At 41.5% G+C, this 24,557-nt stretch overlaps 1 protein-coding gene and 1 long non-coding RNA gene across 3 annotated transcripts; one reads left to right on the forward strand and one right to left on the reverse strand.

Moving 5' to 3' along the window:
• Positions 1 to 6,677: 6,677 nt before the first annotated feature.
• Positions 6,678 to 23,538, reverse strand: LOC129757583 (myelin transcription factor 1-like). Of its 2 annotated transcripts, none has more exons than XM_055754857.1 (2): positions 22,995 to 23,538; positions 6,678 to 7,273 (listed from the first exon to the last, which is right to left on the reverse strand). In XM_055754857.1, the coding sequence occupies exon 2, from the start codon at positions 7,239 to 7,241 to the stop codon at positions 6,693 to 6,695; it is 549 nt and encodes a 182-aa protein (XP_055610832.1). In that variant the 5' UTR covers positions 7,242 to 7,273; positions 22,995 to 23,538; the 3' UTR covers positions 6,678 to 6,692. The 2 variants fall into 2 exon arrangements, with proteins under 2 accessions (XP_055610832.1, XP_055610831.1); XM_055754856.1 differs by having other exon boundaries at positions 6,678 to 7,277; positions 22,995 to 23,537.
• On the forward strand, positions 12,114 to 12,756 carry LOC129757584 (uncharacterized). The gene is made up of 3 exons (XR_008739738.1): positions 12,114 to 12,324; positions 12,384 to 12,539; positions 12,630 to 12,756. It is a non-coding gene; the product is annotated as an uncharacterized LOC129757584 (long non-coding RNA).
• Positions 23,539 to 24,557: the final 1,019 nt, after the last annotated feature.

Genomic DNA, 24,557 nt, shown 5'->3' on the forward strand with positions numbered 1-24,557 from the left:
CTAGTGTCACCTTTGCCTTCACTTCGGTTTTTTATTCGGCCATCCTTGATGGACGACATTTTACACTTGCTTGAAGTGGATCTGCTTCTGTTGCTGCTCGGATCGTTTTGAAAGTGCGCCCGTATCTGCGAACCCGAAACTGGCCCTTGATTTGTATTTGAGTGAAATCATATAAAAGAAGAGTCAAGGCCCATCGCTGGAGTATATTTGCAGTGTAGAGTGGAAAGCCTTTTTCCGGCCCAAAAATGGCCAACAGCGATTTGTGGTCAGCCTCGAGAATGAAGTGCCGACCAAATAGAGTCACAGCAAAGATGAGAGCCTCTTTCTCGATCTAGCTGTAGTTTGTTTCGGCGGAAGTGAGGTTCCGGGAAGCATGGCAAATTGCTTTCATTGTTCCGTCCTGAATCCGAAGTGCAATTTGTGCTCCAATGCCGATCGATGACGTATCAGCTGATACCACTATCTATAAAGTTGGACTAGTGGTGATTTCAAAAGTTGTTAGAATCTATCGAACGATTTCTGACAAGCATCACTCCATTCCCACTTGACCCCCGTTTGCAGCAATGTGTCCATAGGGAACCGTAACTTGCGTATCTCTGGAATGTTTTTGCCATAGTAATTTACGGCTCCGACTTATGAACGGAGGGTGGAAATATCGTGACACCATCACCATCCAGAATATGACCGAGGTACTTGATTTGGGACATGAAAAATCGGCATTTTTGTTCTTCCTCTAATCTTCCACCAACGATAGCGTCATCCAGATAACCAGAGGTGAATTGAAGTCCGCTAGTCATCGCATCAATAATCTGTTGAAACGCGCCGGGAGTAGATTTGATGCCTTTGGATAGCCTTGCGAATCTGTAGAACCCAAGAAGTGTTGATTGTTTGCAAGGGCTAATTGTTCTCGTCCACCTCTACCTGTAGGTAGGCAGCCGAAAGGCCTAAAACATGACATCGGGACATTTTGGCGAAAACGTAATCCGGCAGGGAAAGAGGGTACTGGTTGGCCTCTAGTACCTACACTGTTGAGTCCGGTTGAAAAATCTACGCATATTCGAACACTACCATTTGCCTTTCTGACGACCATAACCGGCGCAGCCCAGTGAGAAAAGTCGACTGGTTGCAGGACTCCTAGACTGTGCAGAAGACTCTACATTAGACACTGAATGCCACCGGAACACAGGTTTGGGTTTTGAACGAAGTGATGATTGGATCTTGGTTTTCGTGCAAAGACCCATTTTGTTGGTGAAAACGTTGGGGAACTTTGACTGCAGTTCCTCGACGCCTTTCGGTGATAGGCAACCGACTTGGCTGCTGAATGCGTTGAACATCCCACATCCCTCCCGAATATTTCAATCCAGTCGATTCCTAAAACGAAAAGATTAATGTTCGGTATAGGAACACGGCACAAACCTTTCTTGGACGTTCCGTTCAGTGAGACGTTGCACCAGAAATCAGAGGCTAGTTGTAACGGCTCGCCAGATGCTGTTACCGCCGGGCATGAAGTAGGTTGCACATTCTCGACACAGATGGTCCCGATACTGGCAATCCTTAGAGTAGTGCATGCCGCCGCAGGACCAACAAGGCGACCGTGGCTGGTCGGTAACCGGTTTTGGGTCTTCTCCTTCACTGCATGCACTGACACTGGGGACTGTTTTCGACCATCACGTTGTCGTTTTTACAGATTGCACAGGTCCTCGACGATCTTGGCCAGGGTGATGTCCGACAATTCGTTGAGTTTCGCAAAAAGACGCATTTGAATATAGGCATCCTTGGGCGATTTGAGGTCCGCGATCAGGCATTTGAACTGCTCTTGTGTAAGTGCAGGGAGCTTGAAGTCGACACACATCATGTTCACCTTGCAAGAGTATGCTAAGATGTCTTCTGAATCACTTTTGACCGTTTGTAGGCATTGATATCTACGGTGGAATATGGATACTGGGAACCTGAAAAGTGACTTCAGTTTCACGATGGCTTGGATATCTTGGAGAGGATGAAGCTCCTATAACGTTCGTGTGCCATCGGATTGAGCTTCCTCATAAGCAGTCGCACTTTCGCGGAGTCATCTAGCTTTTTAGCGTCCTTGTCTAACATATCCGAGTATCGAGAGTACCATGAACCGAACGTGCAACCCTGATGCGGATCATAGCTGAACTCGCTGATGTTGCTTGCGAGTGACTCCAACGCTACGTTTGTCGCGGGACAATTCCCTGAGGTATTTTTCGGTGGTGGACGTCTGTTCTGCCATTTGACCGATAAGACGTTGCTGCTGCTGCAGGATTTGCAAAATTTCCTGCTGGAACGATGATTCGGTGGGTGAAGGTGGCAGTCCATATGTGTCCGGCATCCTAACCTAAAATCCACAGCCTGGTTCCCGCTACCGTTCAACTACCGATTTTCCGCAAACTGGTGACTGCTGTCGCCAAAATTCTCGTCGCCACTTTGTTGCAATAAAAAACAACTTCTTAGCAACAAATAAATTAAAAATAACTTGATTAACAATGATGCAAATATTTTAAAACTTTAAAATGATGTGAGATTTGACTTCAAGGAAGGTGTGGAATGAAAATCATTTTTGGTTGATGTTTCTCTAATCAATCGGGCGGCATCCTTCTGGGTGACAGCCGTCACTTGATGAGCCACCAGTTAATCCACTGGTTCGGACGGGGGGTCTTCTCAACATGTTCGATCAAAATAGCACCTACTATTGCTTGTCTGCTACAAAATCTTTCCCTTTACCAGCTGTGCTGGTTTTGTACGCATTTTAATTGGCTTCACTGTGAACAGAAGTATAAGCAGTGAATATCGAATTCTGACATCTTTTGCGATTGTTGTGCAATGGCTGAACTTCCTGGTCGTAGTCGTATAATTTTACTAAACAAGTCAGTATTTGACTAGGTATGTTACTGCTTTATAGTCAATGTCCTTGGTTTGGCAATGGAAAAAATCCTTTTTCAAACATCTCAAAAGCCGGCAATAAAAGAACGGCTATTTCTCTGGTCACAAACGACGCACAGTGGGCCAGGAACCACACTTTTGCGGTCAAAATTGACTGCAGGCCAGAGGCTTCGTTGTAGCTCATTGGTGTCTTCGACAAAGTTACTCGGCTATATTTGCGCTATCTATTGATGGATTTGAATTAGTTCTATTTTTCTCCGCAAGGTGGCACCAAAATCTAACTTTTCACAGAAGCAAGATACAGGCATGGTTTCTTCTACAAAGTTGTTCATTATACCTTTAACATCAACTTTGTAGAACATTGTTAAGCTCTATGTTGTGTACTTAACTTGCAAAAATAATAATTTAAGGAAACCTTGCAAAAAAATGGTTTTTTTCACCTATTTTTGTGTTTAGCTATACAATACCTCAAATTTCCACAGTATTCAATTGGAATAGACTTAAATGAGATATTCTAGTGGAAAACTTATTCGTTTCGCCGATTTTTTCTGTCAAAATTGCAAAAAATTGGTTAAAATTATACATTTTTCAAATTTCAATAACTTGCTTGCGAGCAGTTTGGCGCACCTCATTTTTCGAGAAGTGACAGCTGTGATTATGTTCTAAATGCATGAAAAAAATGTCGGTGGGTTCTCGTGGGTTCCTTGCCAAATGATTTAATAAAGTTGGTAAGTTTTCAATACAAATCCACATATTTTAAGACCTTTTTCAAAGAAAACATTCGAATTTCTCGTAGAAAAGTCGAATTTTCATCGTTCAATTATTGGAGTTGCTGCTTGAATAAATAATTCAGCACATTTTTCGCACTTTTAATCTAATTAGAAAAAAAAATAAAAATTTTCAAAAATTTATTTAAATAAAAAACAGTTTTAAATTATTTTTTATTTTTTTTAAATAAATTTTACAAAATGTGCTTAATCGCTTAATTAAGCATCACAATGGACTACAGCAATAATAAAACGACGAAAATTCGACTTTTCTACGAGAAATGTGGATGTTTTCTTTGAAAAAGGTCTTAAAATATGTTGATTTGTATTGAAAACCTTTGTGAAATCATTTGGCAAGGAACCCACGAGAACCCACCGACATTTTTTACATGCATTTAGATCATAATCACAGCTGTCACTTCTCGAAAAATGAGGTGCGCCAAACTGCTCGCAAGCAAGTTATTGCGATTTGAAAAATGTATAATTTTAACCAATTTTTTGCAATTTTGACAGAAAAAATCGGCGAAACGAATAAGTTTTCCACTAGAATATCTCATTTAAGTCTATTCCAATCGAATACTGTGGAAATTTGAGGTATTGTATAGCTAAACACAAAAATAGGCGAAAAAAAACCATTTTTTTGCAAGGTTTCCTTAAATTATTATTTTTGCAAGTTAAGTACACAACATAGAGCTTAACAATGTTCTACAAAGTTGATGTTAAAGGTATAATGAACAACTTTGTACAAGAAACCATGCCTGTATCTTGCTTCTGTAAAAAGTTAGATTTTGGCGCCACCTTGCGGAGAAAAATAGAACTAATTCAAATCCATCAATAGATAGCGCAAATATAGCCGAGTAACTTTGTCGAAGACACCAATGAGCTACAACGAAGCCTCTGGCCTGCAGTCAATTTTGACCGCAAAAGTGTGGTTCCTGGCCCACTGTGCGACGTCAAAAAACAAAGAACGGCTTGAACCGATTCGTTCAAGCTAACTTCAAAAAGAAATGAAGCATACTATCGATGGAGTTTTTTTTTATGGGGAGAGGTCACTGTGACCAGATGTTAGATTTTTTGTAGCATTACTTTTGTTGTTAGGCGTTGTTTCTTTTTTTTTTTTTTTACCAAAACGGCCTAGTTCCACGCGGTTGATGGGTTTAGTAAACTTTAGAAAACTTCAAATCAAGTTTTGTGCCATTTATTTACCTGTTTCCCCACTTCGATGGGCCACTACTTCGGTTTCTTAACGCCCTTCGTTTGGAGCGCGAAGAAGGCATAAATTTTCATCGCATAGTTGCTAAACAGAATCAAAACTTGGATATTAGCTCGTAGATCAATAGGTATAGGTAGTAATCATTAAATAATTTTTTTTTATGCGGCAGCTTGTGAGAAATCACAGGGCCCTTTTGAGGCCAAAACTTCTCACCGCGGGGGAAAGCTAGGTAAATGAATTGGGAAGGAGTTGGGCGAGACCGTAATACACCAGAGGGACTAAACACTGGTTGTTCCCTGATCAATTAGAAGGTCAGGGAGCTGTATTACGAACAAAGTTAGGGTTTTACTATTCATTATGTAAATGTGTAAATGTGTTGCAGTTTGTATGCTACGATATGTAACGCTGTGTTGTGTAACGTAACAGACAAATAATAGCCACTATGGACTGAGTTTTGTAGTCACGATGTGTAATGCTGTGTTGTGTAATGTAACAGACAAATAATAGCAACTGTGGGCTGAGGTTTGTTGTTACGATGTCTAATGCTGTGATATGTAATGTAACAAACAATAATAGCCACTGTGGGCTGAGTTTTGTTGTTACGATATCTAATGCTGTGTTGTGTAATTTAACAGACAAATAATAGCCACTGTGGGCTGAGGTTTGTTGTTTCGATGTCTAAAGCCTAATCCACACTAGAAGACGGTTCGTCTCGAGACGGTCTCAGCGTCTCCCATTTTCTTCGGGAGACACTGAGATCGTCTCAGGTTTCCAACAACAACAACAGACAACAAAGTTCGTCTCATAACAAAAATCGCAGTTCATGTTGCCTAGTGTGGACTAGGCTTAATGCTGTGTTGTGTAATGTAACAAACAATAACAGCCACTAGGGGCTGAGTTTTGTAGTCACGATGTGTAATGCTGTGATGTGTAATGTAACAAACAATAATAGCCACTGTGGACTGAGGTTTGTTGTTTTATACGACAAGGTAAACTCATTTATATAGAGATGCAGATAAAAATGAGCCCCCACCCGCGTCCACGGAGTAATCATTAAATAAAATTCATTTAATTTCAATAAAACCTTATCACTTCGCTCACAAAGCGGAAAAAGCCAAATTTGATTTGCATAATATTTCCAGGGTTTATTTTGAGCTCGGAATCCAGTGCATTTCGCTTTCTGGAGTCTGTTGGAGGCCAAATCCTGCTTTAATAAACGAAATTGTGGAAGTTTTGAAGCCGACATTTAGCGGCGCCCTGAGATAAAATACCGCAAGAGCACATGTGAGCCTCATGATCCTGTAAAAACACCATAATTTGCCTGCAAAACCTTATAGTGTTTAAATTCATAAATTAATAAATTCAATGAGATTTTGTCATTTTTGAATTCGAAGATGATTGTCAAACAGCCTGTGAAAGCTGTCCAGTCGATCAAACCGATCAATCCTCGAATTCGAATTAGTTTACAAAAGTGCTAATTATTCTTTTACACTTTGTGATCTCTGCTAGCAGAGATTCGTTATCTTAGCATTACATTTTTTTTTAAATATTTCATTTCATCTTGTAGACTTGGAATAAAAATCAGCTGTTAAATATCACTTCCTCTGTCAAGATTTTCCAAACGGGCAAGTTCTTTCTTCACGTGGTTTACAGCATCGGTCAACGACGCAATGTGAAGTACAATATGCGGACGAATTTCTCCTGTTGCACTTGACTTTTTGTACACCCATAAATAAACCAGAACAGAATAACAGCTCAAGTCACTTCTAGACAAATTAAACACCAATCCCTGCCCGTACATATGAGGGTACTTACTCAACGTTCAGATGCTTTCCACCAGCCACGGCTCTCTGCGTGGCCTTTTTGCTGATCTTTTTCACTGTGACGTCATCGTTTGTGGAGCGCTCTTCTGCGTCACGTGCCTGCACTTTCACACTTTCCACACCGCTCGGTTTAGGTGCTTCTTCAGCTGCTTCCTCCTCCCGCTCCTCACCTTCCGATTCTTCTGCTTCTTCGCCAGATTCCTTTGGTTCTTCTCCAGCCGATTCTTCCTCTTCCTCGTCGGCTTCTTCATCGTCGTCAGCAACGGGTTCAACTCGCTGCTGCTCTTCTTTGGGCTCAATCTTAGTATCCTTAGTATCCCGACCAGGTTTGGTGCCTCCTTTGGAAGCCATTTTCTTCGGCCGGGGCGAACTTTTCGGCGAATATCGGTCCACCAGTGTCCAACTCTCGAATTCTTCTGCCGCGAGCGTTTGGGACGACAGATCGGTATCTGAAATCAGTGGTGCGGTTTCATCGTCGCCCGGCTCTCTCGACGGTTGAGGTGCCGCCGGATGAGGGAACGTCTTGGTGGGGTCCATTTTTTTTCGGTAGTATGTCAACGTGTGGGATTCTGGCTGCGCGCATTGGGAGAAAAATAGAATCAGAAAAAAAGAAAGGAAATATGAGAGCGTTTTTCTTGTTTTCAGCAAACGGAATGATGCTTATTCGGTTTAATTTTAACCTATTAATAGGGCACAGATTAGGGTCGGTGGCTAATTGTGAACCTCTACAAGCTGGTAGAGAATATCAAATAATCTATTTAAACCGATAACGGACTGATAAAATAATAATTTTAATGACATTTTAAGGATAATGCATACACTTACAAGGCGTTCTTGGAGACATGATAAATACGGCATGATGAACATGCATAATTGGCAATGGACAATCATCGGAATCACATGTAGATTTTCCGAGTTGTGTTATACATTTCTCTGATTTTGTATGGTACCTATCCGTTACAAAAGCAGGAAGTCATTTCCACTTTATCCACTTTGTTATGTCAAAATTAGCATTCGTTCCCAATTAAAAATTACATGAAATTAGTATGAGTTCTGTTAACTTATTGTGTCAAATCATGCTCGTGACGAATTTTAATGAAAATCCACTGAAAATTGTTTAAAATTAACTGAAGCTGTTGGGAGTCGAAGTAATCCAGACATGCTGAAGAAGATCGAGGCAATCATACACGCAGCGAAAAGTAGTACCATTGAGATAAAAAAAATACATCTTTGATTCAAAACCTTTATGTACATTGAAACAAAATCCAATTTCATTGATTCAAGTAAATTATGTTTTGAACCGAATTCATTTTTTATTAAATCGATGTGCCAAATCTTTGAATCTAAGTACAGTAAGGTTTTTTTTTACACTGATATACGTACCGCGTAAAAAAAACCGTGTAAAAAAAACCGTGTTAATTCCCGAAAACCGTGTAAAAAAAAACCGTGCTAATTCCCGAAAACCGTGTAAAAAAAGACCATTCGAATTCTGCAGCTCTGAAGTTCTGAGTTCTGACACTTAAGACCTGAGGCCTGAGACCTGAGACCTGAGACTTGAGACATGAGACCTGGACTTGGAAATATAGACTAGAGACATGAGACCTGAGACTTTAGACATGACACCTGAGACCTAAGTCCAGGGACCTGAGATCTGAGACATGAAACCTGAGACTTGAAGAATGAGACCAAAGACATGGGACATTAGACCTGAGACCTGAGACTAGAATCCTAAGACATAAAACACGAGACCTGAGACATGAGACTTGAGACTTAAGACATGACACCTAAGACCTGAGACCTGAGACATGAGACAAAAGGCATGAGACATGAGATATGAGACCTGAGACCTGAGACATGAGACATAAGACATGAGACCTGAGGTATGAGACAAGAGCCATGAAAGATTAGACCTGAGACATGAGACATTAGACCTGAGACAAGCTACTAGTGTTAGTACCGCGAAAAATTATATTAGTTTCGATTACAACTTGCGACCCCTCTAGTGAAAGGGTTTGACTTGTAGGTGACGAAAAATAGTGTCGTGACTTCGCTAGTACAAGCTACTAGTGTTAGTACCGCGAGAAATTAGTTTAGCTCCGGTTTCAACTTTCGACCGGTCAAATGAAAGGGTTTGACTTGTAGATGACGAAAAATAGTGTCGCGACTTCGCTAGTACAAGCTACTAGTGTTAGTACCGCGAGAAATTAGTTAAGCTCCGATTTCAACTTTCGACCCCTCTAGTGGAAGGGTTTGACTTCTACGTGATGAAAAATAGTGTCGCGACTTCGCTAGTCCAAGCTACTAGTGTTAGTACCGCGAAAAATTAGTTTAGCTCCGATTTCAACTTTCGACCGGTCAAGTGAAAGGGTTTGACTTGTAGGTAACGAAAAATAGTGTCGCGAGTTCGCTAGTACAAGCTACTAGGATTAGTACCGCGAGAAATTAGTTAAGCTCCGATTTAGACTTGGGACCCCTCTAGTGAAAGGGTTTGACTTGTAGATGACGAAAAATAGTGTTGCGACTTCGCTAGTACAAGCTACTTGTGTTAGTACCGCGAGAAATTCGTTTAGCTCCGATTTCAACTTTCGACCCGTCAAGTGAAAGGGACTGAATTGTTGGTGATATTGGTTACAGGGGATAATCTTGAGAATCCGGGGAATTGAATAGTATTTAAAGTGTATTTTTTATATTTTGTATCACGTTTTGTTTTAATAACTGGCAAAATAAATCAAAACGCGCAAGCAGAAACTGCAGCACTCGACTGAAAATTGAGTAAAATCATCATTCTAGAGAGCTCTGAGAGCTGTGAGCCCGTGCGTTTTTTGATTGTTTGAAAACTTGAACAAGATGCTACAAATTTTCGAAAATTTTTATCAAACATAGCATTCTTTGAAATTTGCAGTTAATGAAAATATAACTTCAAAATTTTTATCCATCCAATCATGAATTTTTATGATTTCAGCTAGTAGAATTTGTTACAGTATTTTTCACCCCTAAATGCTTTTTCTATAAAAACATTTATGATTTAATAAATATAAAATTTAATTCGAACAAATCCAAAAACTACTGCAATTGGTGCTTCATGCATTACGACATCTCAAATACATCACAACTGGTGGAACCAATATTTTTTCTGACTACCTCAATTTTATGTGCAATCAACTTTAAAACTTTTTTGTACAAACGGTATGATTATCTGCGGAAATAATGTTTTTAAAGGCCATTGAAGTTGAAAACTGTTGCATGATGCACCAGATGCACCAGACGGTATCTCTGTTTAAAAGACATAGATCGTCTATGCCGATTTAGGCTTTGCAGACTGAATTAATTACGTTGAAAATTTAAGATTAACATTTAACTTTAGTACCGAGATGGGAATCGAACCCATGCCATCAGAGCACCAGCGATTACCGTATTACCACGCTAACCACTCAACCAACGAGACGTATCTCACAACTAACCTTGAGTTCTGTTTGCTTCAAACACTTTCACTTGATTGGTCGCAAGTTGAAATCGGAAATGAAACTTCTTTCTTCCGGTAATAACACTAGTAGCTCGTACTAGCGAACTCGCGACACTATTTTTCATCACCTAAAAGTCAAACCCTTTCATTTGACCGGTCGAAAGTTGAAATCGGAGCTAAACTAATTTCTCGTGGTACTAACACTAGTAGCTTGTACTAGCGAACTCGCGACACTATTTTTCGTCATCTTCAAGTCAAACCCTTTCACTAGAGGGGTCGCAAGTATAAATCGAAGCTTAACTAATTTCTCGCGGTACTAACACTAGTAGCTTGTACTAGCGAAGTCGCGACACTATTTTTCATCACCTACAAGTCAAACCCTTTCATTTGACCGGTCGAAAGTTGAAACCGGAGCTAAACGAATTTCTCGCGGTACTAACACTAGTAGCTTGTACTAGCGAAGTCGCGACACTATTTTTCGTCATCTACAAGTCAAACCCTTTCACTAGAGGGGTCGCAAGTTGAAATCGAAGGCCAACTAATTTCTCGTGGTACTAACACTAGTAGCTTGTACTAGCGAACTCGCGACACTATTTTTCGTCATCTTCAAGTCAAACCCTTTCACTAGAGGGGTCGCAAGTATAAATCGAAGCTTAACTAATTTCTCGCGGTACTAACACTAGTAGCTTGTACTAGCGAAGTCGCGACACTATTTTTCATCACCTACAAGTCAAACCCTTTCATTTGACCGGTCGAAAGTTGAAACCGGAGCAAAACGAATTTCTCGCGGTACTAACACTAGTAGCTTGTACTAGCGAAGTCGCGACACTATTTTTCGTCATCTACAAGTCAAACCCTTTCACTAGAGGGGTCGCAAGTTGAAATCGGAGCTTAACTAATTTCTCGCGGTACTAATCCTAGTAGCTTGTACTAGCGAAGTCACGACACTATTTTTCGTCACCTACAAGTCAAACCCTTCCATTTGACCGGTCGAAAGTTGAAATCGGAGCTAAACTAATTTCTCGCGGTACTAACACTAGTAGCTTGTACTAGCGAAGTCGCGACACTATTTTTCATCACCTACAAGTCAAACCCTTTCATTAGAGGGGTCGCACGTTGAAATCGAAGCTAAACTTGTTTCTCGCGGTACTAATTCTAGTAGCTTGTCTCCGGTCTCAGGTCCAAAGTCTCATGTCTCAGGTATCAGGTCTCATGTTTCATGGCTCTTGTCTCATGCCTCAGGTCTCATGTCTTATGTCTCATGCCTCATGACTCATGTCCCATGTCTCAGGTCTAAAGTCTCATGTTTCATGGCTTTTGTCTCATGCCTCAGGTCTCAGGTCTCAGGTGTCATGTCTCATGCTGAGGTCTCAAGTCTAATATCCCTTGTCTCAGGTTCCAGGTCTCATGTCTTATTTCTAATGTTTCATGTCTCAGGTCTCATGTCTCATGTCTCATGTCTCATGTCTCATGTCTCGTGTCTCAGGTCTCAGGTCTCAGGTCTCAGGTCTCAGGTCTCAGGTCCCAGGTCTTAGGTCTCATGTATCATGTTCTTAGTCTAAGAGATAAGATTTTCCCAACTTCAAAATGATTCTAAGTGTTTTCCTTTGAAAAGGACTTAGAATATTTTCTCTCAAAAACCGTGTTAATTCGCGAAAACCGTGTAAAAAAAACCGTGTTAATTCCCGAAAACCGTGTAAAAAAAGCCGTGTAAAAAAAAACCGCGTAAAAAAAACCGTGTAAAAAAAAACCTAGGTGTATTTAATTTGAATTCAAAGAATTTTTTTTTCGACTCAAAATCAATGTAATAATTTTTTGTTTTAGTTTGATTTTCCTTTGAAACAAAGTATTTTTTGTTCCCGTGCAGTCTTAGATGTTATTCTTATTCCTTTTCATATGCGTTTCAAAATTGTTTACAAAAATTTTGTTTTGTGACGAAGGTGAAGTGAATGTTCAGCTGCCGCTGCCACGGTCAACACGGTGAACGGTGGCCTGTCCTCAACGACGGCGGCGTAACATGAACCAAACAGGAAAAAACAACCCGTCAAAACCGAACCACCTATGAACCGGCACAGGGCACCGGAAGGCTTTGATGGGACTATCCGGAGTTGGAAACTTTCGACAGCTATGAGGGAAGAATCGATAGTGGACACCTAGGTAGGTCTTTTAAAATCAATTAAATTCCAAATAAACCGTCAACGTAACAATGTTTTTAGGGCAACCAATTGGAATGTACTGGCTGTTCCGATGCTCCGGCTAAGCGGTTGCAATCTTCGGATCCAGTCCAAGGAGACTCAAGGTTTGGCGTCGAAACCATTCATCGTTGTTCTAATGGAACTGTCCGTCAACGAACATCTTTTGATATTTTAACAGTAAGTACAGTTTCGGGAAGTAATTTTTTTTCCTTCAGTTACATGTCAATTCCGATGTGGTCTAATAAGACTTCTATTTTCTATTTACAGATATGGCTGAAACATCTTTAAGTGTTGTCCTGAGAGGCGAAGTTTGGACAATGAAGCCTAACGAATGAACAATGAAGCCTCTTATAGGTAATTGAAATGTAAAACATATAAACATACATAGTTTAATAAAATGGAAAAAATAAAAAAAATGTTTTAATTTTCTACGAAAGAAATCTGGAGGTAGGTACTAGAGTTTTGAGACCACATTAATGGAATCAAAGAAAGAATCCTTTCAAATTGAAATCAAAATTACTTTAAAGTGAAGGAAAATTTCATGAAAACAAACGAAAAACGACATGGTTCCGAAGAATCTCGACTTTTGAATCAAAGAAAATGATTCATGTCAAAAAAAGCATTTCTTTGAACCAAAGAAAAATGTATTTGAATCAAAGTATTTTTAATTTATCCCAAAATCAAAGGAAAAAATCCTTTGTTTTCGTGGCACTTTCCTTTGAAATAAAAAACCTTTTCGCTGCGTGTAGACTCAAAGTTTAGCGAAATTAAATTTAGTTCATAATTACTATTCAAACCTACAAGACGTGTTTCCTTATCACAAGCGTTATTCCCATAAGTTATGGACCCAGGTCACGTCGTTTGAAAATTTTCGGAGAAGATGATTCCAGTTCGAAACCCAGGTAGTGCAAGTAGTGGTACGGATTTTACCGAAGGTCAGGATTCTGGAGGACCAAGAGAAAATGGACAGATTCCCGGCAGTAGAAGCGGTGGATCCCATCATGGTGAACAGCGAGTGGTTCGATCCGGTGGAGTATCGTGGGCTTTCTCCATGGAAATGAGCCTGATCCGGGATTGTTGCTTGAATGCGGTGATTCACAAGAAAGGTAAAATCGTGGACGAATCTTCTTGAGCCTGGAGAAGACCAACTTCAGTTTAGTCATGGATGCGAGAAGTGCAAATGAAGCATGGGACAAATTTAAGACGGCTTTTCAAGACAACGGTATCTATAGAAGGATTGGGTTGCTACAACAACTTGTATCGTCAAGGCTGTAGAATTTCCAAACACTGAAGAGTACGTTGATGCAATAATTTCGACAAGTGACAAACTGTCGGAATTTAATTTTCCGGTGACCGATGGTTGGCGTCAATTCTGATGATGGGGTTGCCAAAATATTACGCCTCGATGGTGATGGGACTAGAAACTTTCGGCAAAGATACCATCACTTCAAGATAAAGAAGTGGGCTTTGCCACGAACATTAATTCTTCTATACGGACTTTCGATGTTCGCAACGCCACCTTACGAGTTGGGGCAACAAGATTCATGCATCTAGCCATGGTAACCAATGTGTGTCTTGGAAAAACAAATCTGCTTTAAAAGTATATCTGTTGGAAGTGAGTACTTCAGAGCCATCTACAATGCTTTAAATGGTAAAAATGTATTTTGGTTGACCTTTTGGACGAATTATAAACCATATATTGCCATTCGGAAAAAAATGATTTGAATTTGAACTAAACCGAAACTCTGCTTTTCTAATTTTACTCTGTTCGAGAAGAAAATCATCTATTGAATGCTCAATTGTGAATCTTTTTGTTCATGAAAACAAGTATGTTGAAATTGATACCAACAGTGCGAATACGAACAACGGTTGCTTTGATAATTTTGTATGTTATTTGACGTTGAAGTTGTTGAATACTCAAACCATTGACCCCCATGGAGGGTGTACAAGCTATTTTAGTCGCCTGTTATGATACCCCTTCTCAGAAGGGAGCAGCACTGAGCGTATAGAAAGAATTTTCGATAAGTTACATGGGTCTGCTTTCGGTCAAGTCCTGCGGGCTGACTTCGTAAGGAGCAAAATATTGCAGGACGTCAAGTTGGAGCGGCGCAGATGACGAAGCTCTGTATTCTGAAGAGCAACAAAGGCGGCGTCAAGGAAGGCGTTTGCTTACCCATGTGGCGAATCAGGTCATTTTGCGGCAAGTTGTCCGTGGACAGGGAAAAGCAGCGAGCAATGTGTTTTACATTTGCGATGGACAATGCTGATCGGAACGAGTGGTATTTCGATTCAAACGCGACTTGCCACATGGCGAGAGCTGAGGTAGATTTCCAATCGAAGACGAAAATTTCGATAAATTTTGGTACAGCAAACAACGACATTCGTCAATTTGGATTGTCTTGAAGGAGCTGTAGACGTGAGCGACGTACTGGAAGTTCCAGATTTGGCGACAAACCTGTTGTCTGTTGGAAGGATTTGCAAGAAGGGCTTCACGGTTGTTTTCACAAAAGACGATTGGGACAGGTTCTCAACAAAAACGGCCAGATTTTTGTTCCGGGAACTTCTGATGGAGAATTAAATCGGCTGAATCGGAAAGCACCGAAGGCGTTTTTATGCAATGAACGAGATCTTTGGCATAAAAGATTTGGTCATTTGAACGTGAACACTCTCAAGCAGCTTCAAAACATCTCAACGGGAATGCAGCTCAATGGGTCATCGTTTGCTGGTTGTATGGAGTGCATCGTAGGAAAACAAGCTAAAGCATCGTTTCCCACTAGCACGACGAGGGCACGGGGGCGTTTGGAACTAGTACACTGAGATTTGTGTGGTCCATTCGAGATTCCTATTTCATCAGTTTCATCGATGATGCTACGAGGAAGCTTTTCGTTTACAATTTGGAAGCGAAAAATCAAGCCGTTGAAGAGTTCCAGAATTTCAAAGCTATGGTTGAGCGCCAGACTGGTCTCAAGCTTAAAGTGTTGAGAAGCGATAATGGCCGCGAATATATGAGCTCAAATTTCAAGAGAATTCTAGAATGTGAAAGTGTTCGACATGAAAAGACCTGCCCGTATACCGCGGAACAAAATGGAGTTGCTGAGAGAATGAATCGAACGATTCTCGAGAAGGTTCGCTGTATGCTCAATGAGGCAAAGTTACCGATGGACTTCTCTGAGCCAGCTGTGACGGTCGTTGAGGCAACTGTGCCTCAAAATTCGGAAGAACCTTCAAGCTCGTCAGCCGAAAACGATTTTTTGCAGCACCCGGTGGCTGATCGCGCGCTCCCACCGCAATCTGGCAAACCTGCTAAAAAAGAGCATGAGTTTAGGCGCAGCGGTCGGGAGCGCCCGGGTACCTACCCAGACAAGTATAACGATTACATTTCTTATTCGACTTATACTGGCCAAAATGTCTCCCCATCAACGCAGACGACCGAATGTTTTGGACGGTCCTACGAGCTACGAAGAGGTAATCGGTCGGCCGGACCGTGAGCTGTGGATTGCGGCGATGTGTGAGGAAATTGCAGCTCTCGAATCAAACAACACGTGGGTACTCGAGGATCTGCCGTAAGGGCAGAAGGCGATTAAAGACAAATGGGTGATCAAAACCAAACGTGGAGTCAGCGGAGAGGTCGAGCGGTACAAAGCACGGTTGGTAATGAGGAGCACTCCTCCCAAAAATATTTAATCTCTTCATATAATTAAATAACTTTGGCCAAAAAGAAATAAAAACACGTCATCATAGCATCGGTGGTAGGTCACTATCAGACTATCGACCGTACCGTTTCGCAACCAAACTCCGGCTGTAACGAATGCGATGATAACAAACTGAGAAGACTATACATCGATAGATGCGTTTCTGAGTTAAAGGGAGCTTATCTGAGCGATCACATAGGTATCATCTTTTTGTTCGTTCACACTGCAAGTTTTTCCGCCTGTGGGGCAAACCACGATTGACTATATCTGTATCTACCACATCATAGTAGTTGGCCCGTGCTGAACAAAAATTTAATAAGGCTATGATCATTTAGAATCCGGGCAGTTACAAACGTGTATATTTGAAAAACTATTCATTTGATAAAAAAAACTGTCTATGGAGGAAATCAAGGTGTTAATATGATAATTAATGTAATAATATAAAAAAAAAATATTTTCCCGTTGACTTCAAAAAATATTTTTACTTTAACATAAAATCTCTTTTTTATCTTTGCACACTTTTTTTCAGTCATGTATTGATCTATTATTTTTATGACAGAAGCAAAACCGTTGCAAAATCATGATATTTTACACCAAAACATCTAGAAAAACCAATTGGAATCTGATTGGAACCTTTTCATGAGTAGGCATCTCGAAGAATTTGACCTCTTGAATTCATCATAAATTTTCTTGTCCATCAAAACACATCTGTCAAATTGCGTAAAAACCGGTTGCACAGATTGCGATCCATGGAAGTACTCATTTTTAGTTACTTGCTGGGTATCTACTAGACAGACAACACTTTTTGTCTGCCGGAAACGAATTTACTGCATTGTTTAGGGGTCTGCATTAAGTTATACCTAATAACCATAGACTTTTTTCCATAGTTGTGATCAAGGGTTCCACTCAGAGGACTGAACCAGCTGTCAAATCGCATACAAACGCACCGTACCAAATTTTTGGTACCAGAACGTCAGTGTGGTTCCCGAAATTAACCACTTCACCCCATAAAAGACTCGAAATAGGATAACATTTTTGTTGCCAAACGCATCTGTTGTTGTCATACTGCAGATTTAGAATCACTACGATGCTTAGTTTGAACTTCGTGAGCATTCTAGAGTTGCTTCTTATACTTCTTAACCATTTGGGCAAAAAAAAAAATTCAGAAAAATTAACAGTTCATGAGTTTTACAATCAACAATGAAGAATTTCCAAGGAGATTGTGCAAATTTATTTTAATCATGTCTTTTTGCATTGTAAATATCTCAAACACACGTGAATTTAAAAATCTGAAATAAATAGGCAAGATAGTCCTTTTCATAATCAACACAACGCTGCTAAATATTTGTTTTGGAATATGGAGAGCCGTAAAGAACGAACTAGCTTCGTTTACAGTTGGAACAAGAGAAAGAATTTTATTTAAATTTAAAACATGGGTTACTATGATTATTTTGTTACTATTAAACGCCTGCTGCGTTCAACACTCCTCCTCAAACTATTCAGAAAGTACACCCATCTTAGCACGTAACTTCTCAAGGCGTACTCGCTGAAGCGGCTTCGTTAGGACATCTGCAACCATATCCTCCGTCGGGCAATATTGAAGTTGAATAACACCCTTCTGCTTCAAGTCGCGGACGAAGAAGTACCGTGTGTCAATATGCTTACTTCGTCGCTCGATCCGGTCACTGTCAACCACCTTGATGCAGCTCTGGTTATCCTCGAACACCTTGGCGGGAATGGACTCGTCTCGACTGATTTCGCTTATCAGCCGGCGCACCCAAAGCAATTCTTGGCACCCTTCAGCGAGTGCAACGAATTCGGCTTCAGTTGAGCTGAGGGACACACACGCTTGCTTTCTGGATCCCCAGGATATGATGCCTCCTCCGAAAAATACTGCATGGCCAGAGTTAGATTTTCGGTCCCGAGCATCACCGGCCCAGTCCGCATCTACGTACATCGCCAACTCGCCTTCTGTGGAACCCAGTTTCAGCTTGAAGTCGGATGTTGCATTCAGGTATCGCAGCACACGCTTTGCCTCATTCCAATCCAGTTGGGTTGGGCAGCTGGATTTTTGAGCTAGGATGGATGTGCTGACAGCCACGTCCGGCCTGGTATGAACAGCTACGTAAAGCAGACCTCCGATAAGGCTGAGATACTGCTGGTTGTTTGGCAGCCGTTCCTTCTCCTCCTTCTGCTGTAGGTAGCCCGGATCAAGAGGAATCTTGCTGGGTTTGGCCTCCCCGAGACCAAATTGTTGGGTTAACTTCCGGATGTACTGCTGTTGGCTAAGCTTGAATCCATCCGGACCACGAACAATTTCCATGCCAAGGAAATGTTTGATGTCTCCAAGGTTGTTAATCCTGAAGTTCGTCTGAAGACCTTGAAATATTTCTTGGAACTCCTCCTCAGTCTCGGTTATCACCACCATATCGTCCACGTAAACCAACAGATAGGCGATGACAGTTCCCGTTCGACGAATATAGAGGCACGGGTCTGCTTTGGAAATGCTGAACGACATTTTTCGCAGGAACGAATCGAGGGTATGGTTCCACACTCGAGCGGACTGCTTGAGACCGTACAGGCTTTTGTTGAGACGACATACACTATTTCCAACAGCATACCCTTCCGGTTGTTTCATATAGACAATCTCGTCCAGTTGTCCATGAAGATACGCAGTCTTGACGTCAACGTGTTTGACGACCATGTTACGACTGCTTGCCACCACCAACAAGGCACGGAACGTTACCTGTTTGGCGACAGGTGCGAAGACTTCGTCGAAATCCACGCCAAACTTTTGGGAGAATCCTTGAGCCACCAACCTGGCTTTGTGGCGCACGACCTCACCATTTCCATCGAGCTTCTTCTTGAAAAGCCATTTACATCCAACAGCTTTACGGTTCGCAGGAAGTTCGACCAAATCCCACGTGCCGTTCTCGATGAGCGATCGATACTCTTCATCCATTGCTTCCTGCCAATGCCTAGCGTCGGGTGATTTCAGGGCTTCGGAACGAGTGCGAGGATCACCACCTTGGATGCTTTTTGCGGCCAGTCCCTGATGGGGATTCTCATTTCCTGGTTCAGGACCTCGATTGGAGTTGGATGGAGGGGGGTCATCTGAAAAACGGTTGGAAGGCAAACCAGTGCTTGGAAAAAGAAAATTTTTCAACTTGCCTGTGAGATAGCGCTCCCGTCCGCTGCGCCTCAACGCCTGTGACACGGGCGGATTTGAAGATAGTTGCGGGGGGAGCGCGTTAGTTGTCACGTCACGTGCTGCATCGTTACTATTGTCGCTTGATTCGTCTGCGCTGTCATAGTTTGAAGAACCTTCATCAGCACTAACGTCCACCACGCATTCACCTTCAGGAACCGGCACCACTTTGTCAGACCCAGATTGTTCGACCACCGCTGGAAACTGCAGCTGATCATCCTGAACTGTTTGCTCGAAGTCCAGAGGGACTAATTTTCGCTCAGGTACGGACACCACGCTGCTACGCTTCGGATTTTCACTCACAAATACGACGTCTCGAGATGTTACCAGGGTTTTCTTCCTCGGATCCCACAGTCGATATGCCTTCGTTTCGGATTCGTAACCAGTAAAGATGCACTCATGGGATTTTGCATCCCACTTCCTCCTTTTCTGCTTCGGGATATGAACCATAGCTGGGGAACCAAACACTCGGATGTGAGCTAAGTTCGGCTTCTTTCCGCTCCACATTTCCTCAGGTGTCACCTCGTGTCCTTTGGTAGGCGATCGATTTACCAGGTAGACCGCTGTTGCTGTTGCTTCTGCCCAGAATGACTTAGGCAGATCCGCTTCAAATAACATGCATTTGGCCCGTTCTACCACAGTACGGTTCACACGTTCGGCTAAACCGTTTTGTTCGGGAGTGTAATCCGCCGTTGTTTGATGGCGAACCCCCAGGCTGTTCAGATGGTCTTCCAGCTTCTTGTTGCGAAACTCCTTCCCGTTGTCGGTTCGCAGAATTTTTAACTTTCGGCCAGTCTGCCGCTCTGATGAACATCGGTAATTTTCAAAAGCTTCAAAAATTTCATTCGCTGATTTTTCTTTCAGGAAATACACTGCGATGCGACGAGACTTATCATCCGTGAACGTAAGAAAATATCTTCTGCCGCCCAACGAATTAACTTCCATTGGTCCGCACACATCGGAATGGACCACTTCCAGGATTTCTTGCGCACGTGAACCTTGCTTGTTGAAAGGAAGACGAGTTTGCTTACCCATCGCACATGTTGAACACCGATCTTCAATTTCCGCTGGACCGTCGAATTGCACTCCGGAGACCATACCATGTTTCAATCGCTGAACACTTTCCAGGTTGAGATGGCCCATTCTCCTATGCCACAGTTTGATATCCACGACGGAAGACGCGCTCATTGCTGTTGGTAAAGGCAATTGCGCCAGACGAAACAAACCATTCTCCAACACGCCGGTAGCCACCAGATTTCCGTTCCCTTCGTTGACCTTCACACCAGCTGCGCTAAACGTGACAGTGTGTCCGCGCTTCACTATTTGGCTCACCGAAATCAGGTTCGTAGAAATCTCCGGAATGACTTGAACATCGTTGACCTCGATTGGCTCGTCGTCTTGACTACACTCGGGTAACAGCTTCAATTTTCCTTTCGCCACTACCTGCATGGTACCTTTGTTGGCTGCAACGACGGTACCGCTGGTTTTCTGCACGTTTTCCAATTTCGACACGGAATTGGTAAAATGATTCGAAGCACCGGAGTCGAAATACCAGCTCGAATCTTCGCCAAAATGTGCGCTTCCATTCGTCGATAAAACGGTACACCATGCTTTCGACTTCCTATCTTTAGATGGACAATCCCTTGAAAGATGGTTAGGCGATTTGCATATTCTGCATTTTGGACCTCGTTTCATGTCCGATGGTTGCCTTTCTTGGTGCTGTTTCGGTGGTGGTTTTGAAAAATGTTTCCTCCCTGCATACGCTGTTCCTGCTGATGGCTCAGGTGCTCTAACTTCCTGCAGTAGCTTCGTCTTGATGACATCGCCGTTGATTGCTGCTCCGGAGTTTTCGAGTGCCATCACCATTGGGCTGTACGATTCCGGCAATCCTGCCAACAGAAGAGTTCCGACCCACTCTTCGCTTATGTCAAAACCGATTCCACGTAGTTGATGTGCTGTGGTTACTATGGTGTTGACATACGTTTCCATGGAGTCGCTCGTTGCTAGGGACGTTGTAATTAGTTTTCGCAGCAAGCCAACTTTTCGTGTCAGCCCGGAATCCTCAAACGCTGCTTCCAATTTCGACCACGTTTCCTGCGCAGTTCTCGCTTCCCTCACATGGACATAATTCGTAGGGTCAAGAAGAAGAATTATTTTTCTACGCGCTTTTCGGTCCTTCACCGGGTTTACGACCGGCATGGTTCCATCCTCGTTCGGTGTCGGCTTCACCACGTCCCACAAGTCCTCCAGTTCGAGAAAAGTCTGGACTGCGAATTGCCACGTGGACCAATTTTCACGGCCCATAAGCAATTCTATCGATGGCAAATTCAGCGAACTGAAGGCTTTTGCTGTTGCAGCTACATCGCCTTGACCGGTAGACATAATCGAAAAACTCGCGACGGTACTTTTCAAAATTCGAATTTAAAAAAAAAAACGTTTACTTTTTAACTTTTTGGCTCTGGGCCCATAACCTTTTGGAATATGGAGAGCCGTAAAGAACGAACTAGCTTCGTTTACAGTTGGAACAAGAGAAAGAATTTTATTTAAATTTAAAACATGGGTTACTATGATTATTTTGTTACTATTAAACGCCTGCTGCGTTCAACAATTTGCATATCCGAGCACTAGTAACGTAGCTATCACCGAAATAAAGTGCCTGGATGCGGATACTAAATGATCTTAGCCTTAGTGATGATAAAGCTTCTAAATAAGTTCTACCGGCTCATTTTCACCATCTTTCATTTCATCCAACCTTCTATCCATCTATAAAATTTCATAATGTACTGTCTCTACTAAAAAGGACATCACTTTTCTTCTACAAGGCCGATACTATTCAAACCTACAAAACGTGTTACCCTATCACAAGCGTAATTCCCATAGTAGCGGTTAAGAATTTTCGTTGTGAGACCGTTTTTAAATTTCCATGGTGTGGGCAATGGAATCGAAAAGTCAATCTTTCTCTCCTAAAGAAGAATATCAATAGAAAAGTGATAAAGCACGATCAATTTCTGAGATCCCAGAGAATGGATGAGGGTTAATCCCCAAAGCTTTGACTCTGGAACATATCGATGTTTTCAGACCATTCTGATTTGATTCCTGAAAAAAGGTCCACCCTGATCACCATATATTCTGAGCTCGCAATTTCATTCTTACAGGGACATATGTATGTAGGTATGACAGGTACTGTCGTCGGGTTGCAGTCATGGATCAGGTCAGGGATTATGGAGCAAGTCATTAAGCCATTGGTACCTGCATGCAAAACATACAGCAAAAAGCACCTTACACTTCATGCCAATCATAAACTGAGATCCAAAGCAAGTACAACCAGTGTGTAGAATGGTCTGATTTTTAATCCATCCCATTTCTTGACATTTCGGAGAACCTCTCATAAACAAATAAATTTATCCTGGTGATCTTACTAATAAGATTTCAACTTACTACAAGGAGGTAGGTCTTAAATGATTTTTTTCAAACGGGTGTGAATATGCTATGAAGCCAAAATGTGAAACCAGTAGGTCTAGTACCTATCTTGTTTCTAGTCTAATCACATTGATTTGTTTAACATTTTTAAGGGGTATGTTCCTCGAACAACGATATCATATCGTTCTTGGCAATGCTCAACCCCTTTAAAATTATCTCTTCATCTAGAAAATACTGGAACACGTATCCTGATTGCGGGAGACACACATTTGAATGAATTCATGATGAAATAAAAAAAAATATATTACTCACCTTCGACCTATTTTGAATTCATGTATGTTAATGACAGCCTATAACTTGATGTAGCGAATTTGTTATCGCGGATTTTAAGGAGCACTGATAATTTTAACGCCCACGCGTTTGTTGCTACACCCCGAGCTAAGCGAGCGTGATGTTGATGTTTCGGCAACGGTTTGTCGATTTACGTTGTTTTTTTTTACTCTAGCGGCCTACTGAGAACGATGAATTTTCAAAAACGCAAATTCCCGAAAGCTACATTATTTTCCTTGGCCCAAGGTCATCCCCAGCTGTTGCCGTCTACAGGAGGAAGCTGCTAACTATTCACAGATGCACACTTCCGTTTTCTGCTATTCCGTCCAGCGGGGAAAATTCCAGTCACTAGCGGCGAAACTTACTGCTGGGTTGAAAATGACAAATCACACAAAACTTCTCCGGTGGCGGCGACGGTAATCGCGAATGAAAATTTCACGGCACAATGTTTTTCCGCATTTGGCGACAACCACGTCGGTCGACGTATGTATTAACACCGCAGCAGCAAGAATGAGCGAAATGCATGAATGGCGCACATGGGAAAATCTATACACGACAAAGAGGGATCGCATTTTTGAATGGGTGTTTGAGATTACCAATACAGATGAAGATATTCCCAAAGAAGGAAGGAAAGGTAAAATACGTAACAATTTTGATAAAAAAATTAAATGAAATTTTAACTCGAGATTTTAAATATTAAAAAATAGTACCTGATAAAATTTTTATTTTTACATTTTTTGATAAAATTTTAAAACTTGTGTGACCAGTTTTGGACGCCCCATTTTTGTTTTGATGTTTGTTGCTTTTTTTCGAAGTTTGTTTACCCGTTTCTTGCGGTTGTGTGAGTGAATTCGCGAAATAATTTTGAAATTAGCACTAGCAGCATGCAATTTGAGGTATTTGGTTTCAAACTTGGAATGTGAATTTTAGCATTTTTAGGTCCAGAATCATTCATTTTCTCGAAATCTGAAAAACAAATTTTCTGGAATTAGAAAAGAACCCTCAAAACACCATTTTGATCCCAAAATTTCAAATTCAACACAAAAAACATAAAACTGTCCAATTCATTCAACCGAGCTGAGGCTTCCCTTAGTTTTGATATGCGCGTGATTGATCCAGATAACTATATTCACATTCGAGTTAAGGTTTTGTTTCTAGCTGAAAACAAGCTTAAAATCTACAAACTTGTGCAAAAGGGGTTTCAATCTCTTTATAACCTATTTTTTAGATAAAGTTCTAAGGAAATCGACGTTGTGTTCCTTCCGCAGATTTTTACGATTTTTTGCAAAAGGTTGTATCTTTCCAGATGGCAGCAGCGCTGCTATTCTCGATCATCAAAGTTGAAAAACGCTATAGCTTAAAGACACCAAACGATTAAAGTGGCACCTAGCGGCGAGTAGATGTAAACGAGATCTGCGTTGACTGATGCAATCCAGATAGCGCTGAGGTATTTCAAAATACAGGAGATGCTAGGTTTGATTGATTTTAGAATGTTAGAAATTTAGAAAGAAAGTTTTAGAATTTTAAATTAAAAAATTAAAAAAT

This window comes from Uranotaenia lowii, chromosome 3 (assembly GCF_029784155.1).
Source record: "Uranotaenia lowii strain MFRU-FL chromosome 3, ASM2978415v1, whole genome shotgun sequence".
Classification (NCBI taxonomy): domain Eukaryota; kingdom Metazoa; phylum Arthropoda; class Insecta; order Diptera; family Culicidae; genus Uranotaenia; species Uranotaenia lowii.

Coding starts and splice junctions, on each gene's coding strand:
- LOC129757583 (XM_055754857.1), bottom strand. CDS start 7,241: ATGGACCCCACCAAGACGTTCCCTCATCCGGCGGCACCTCAACCGTCG.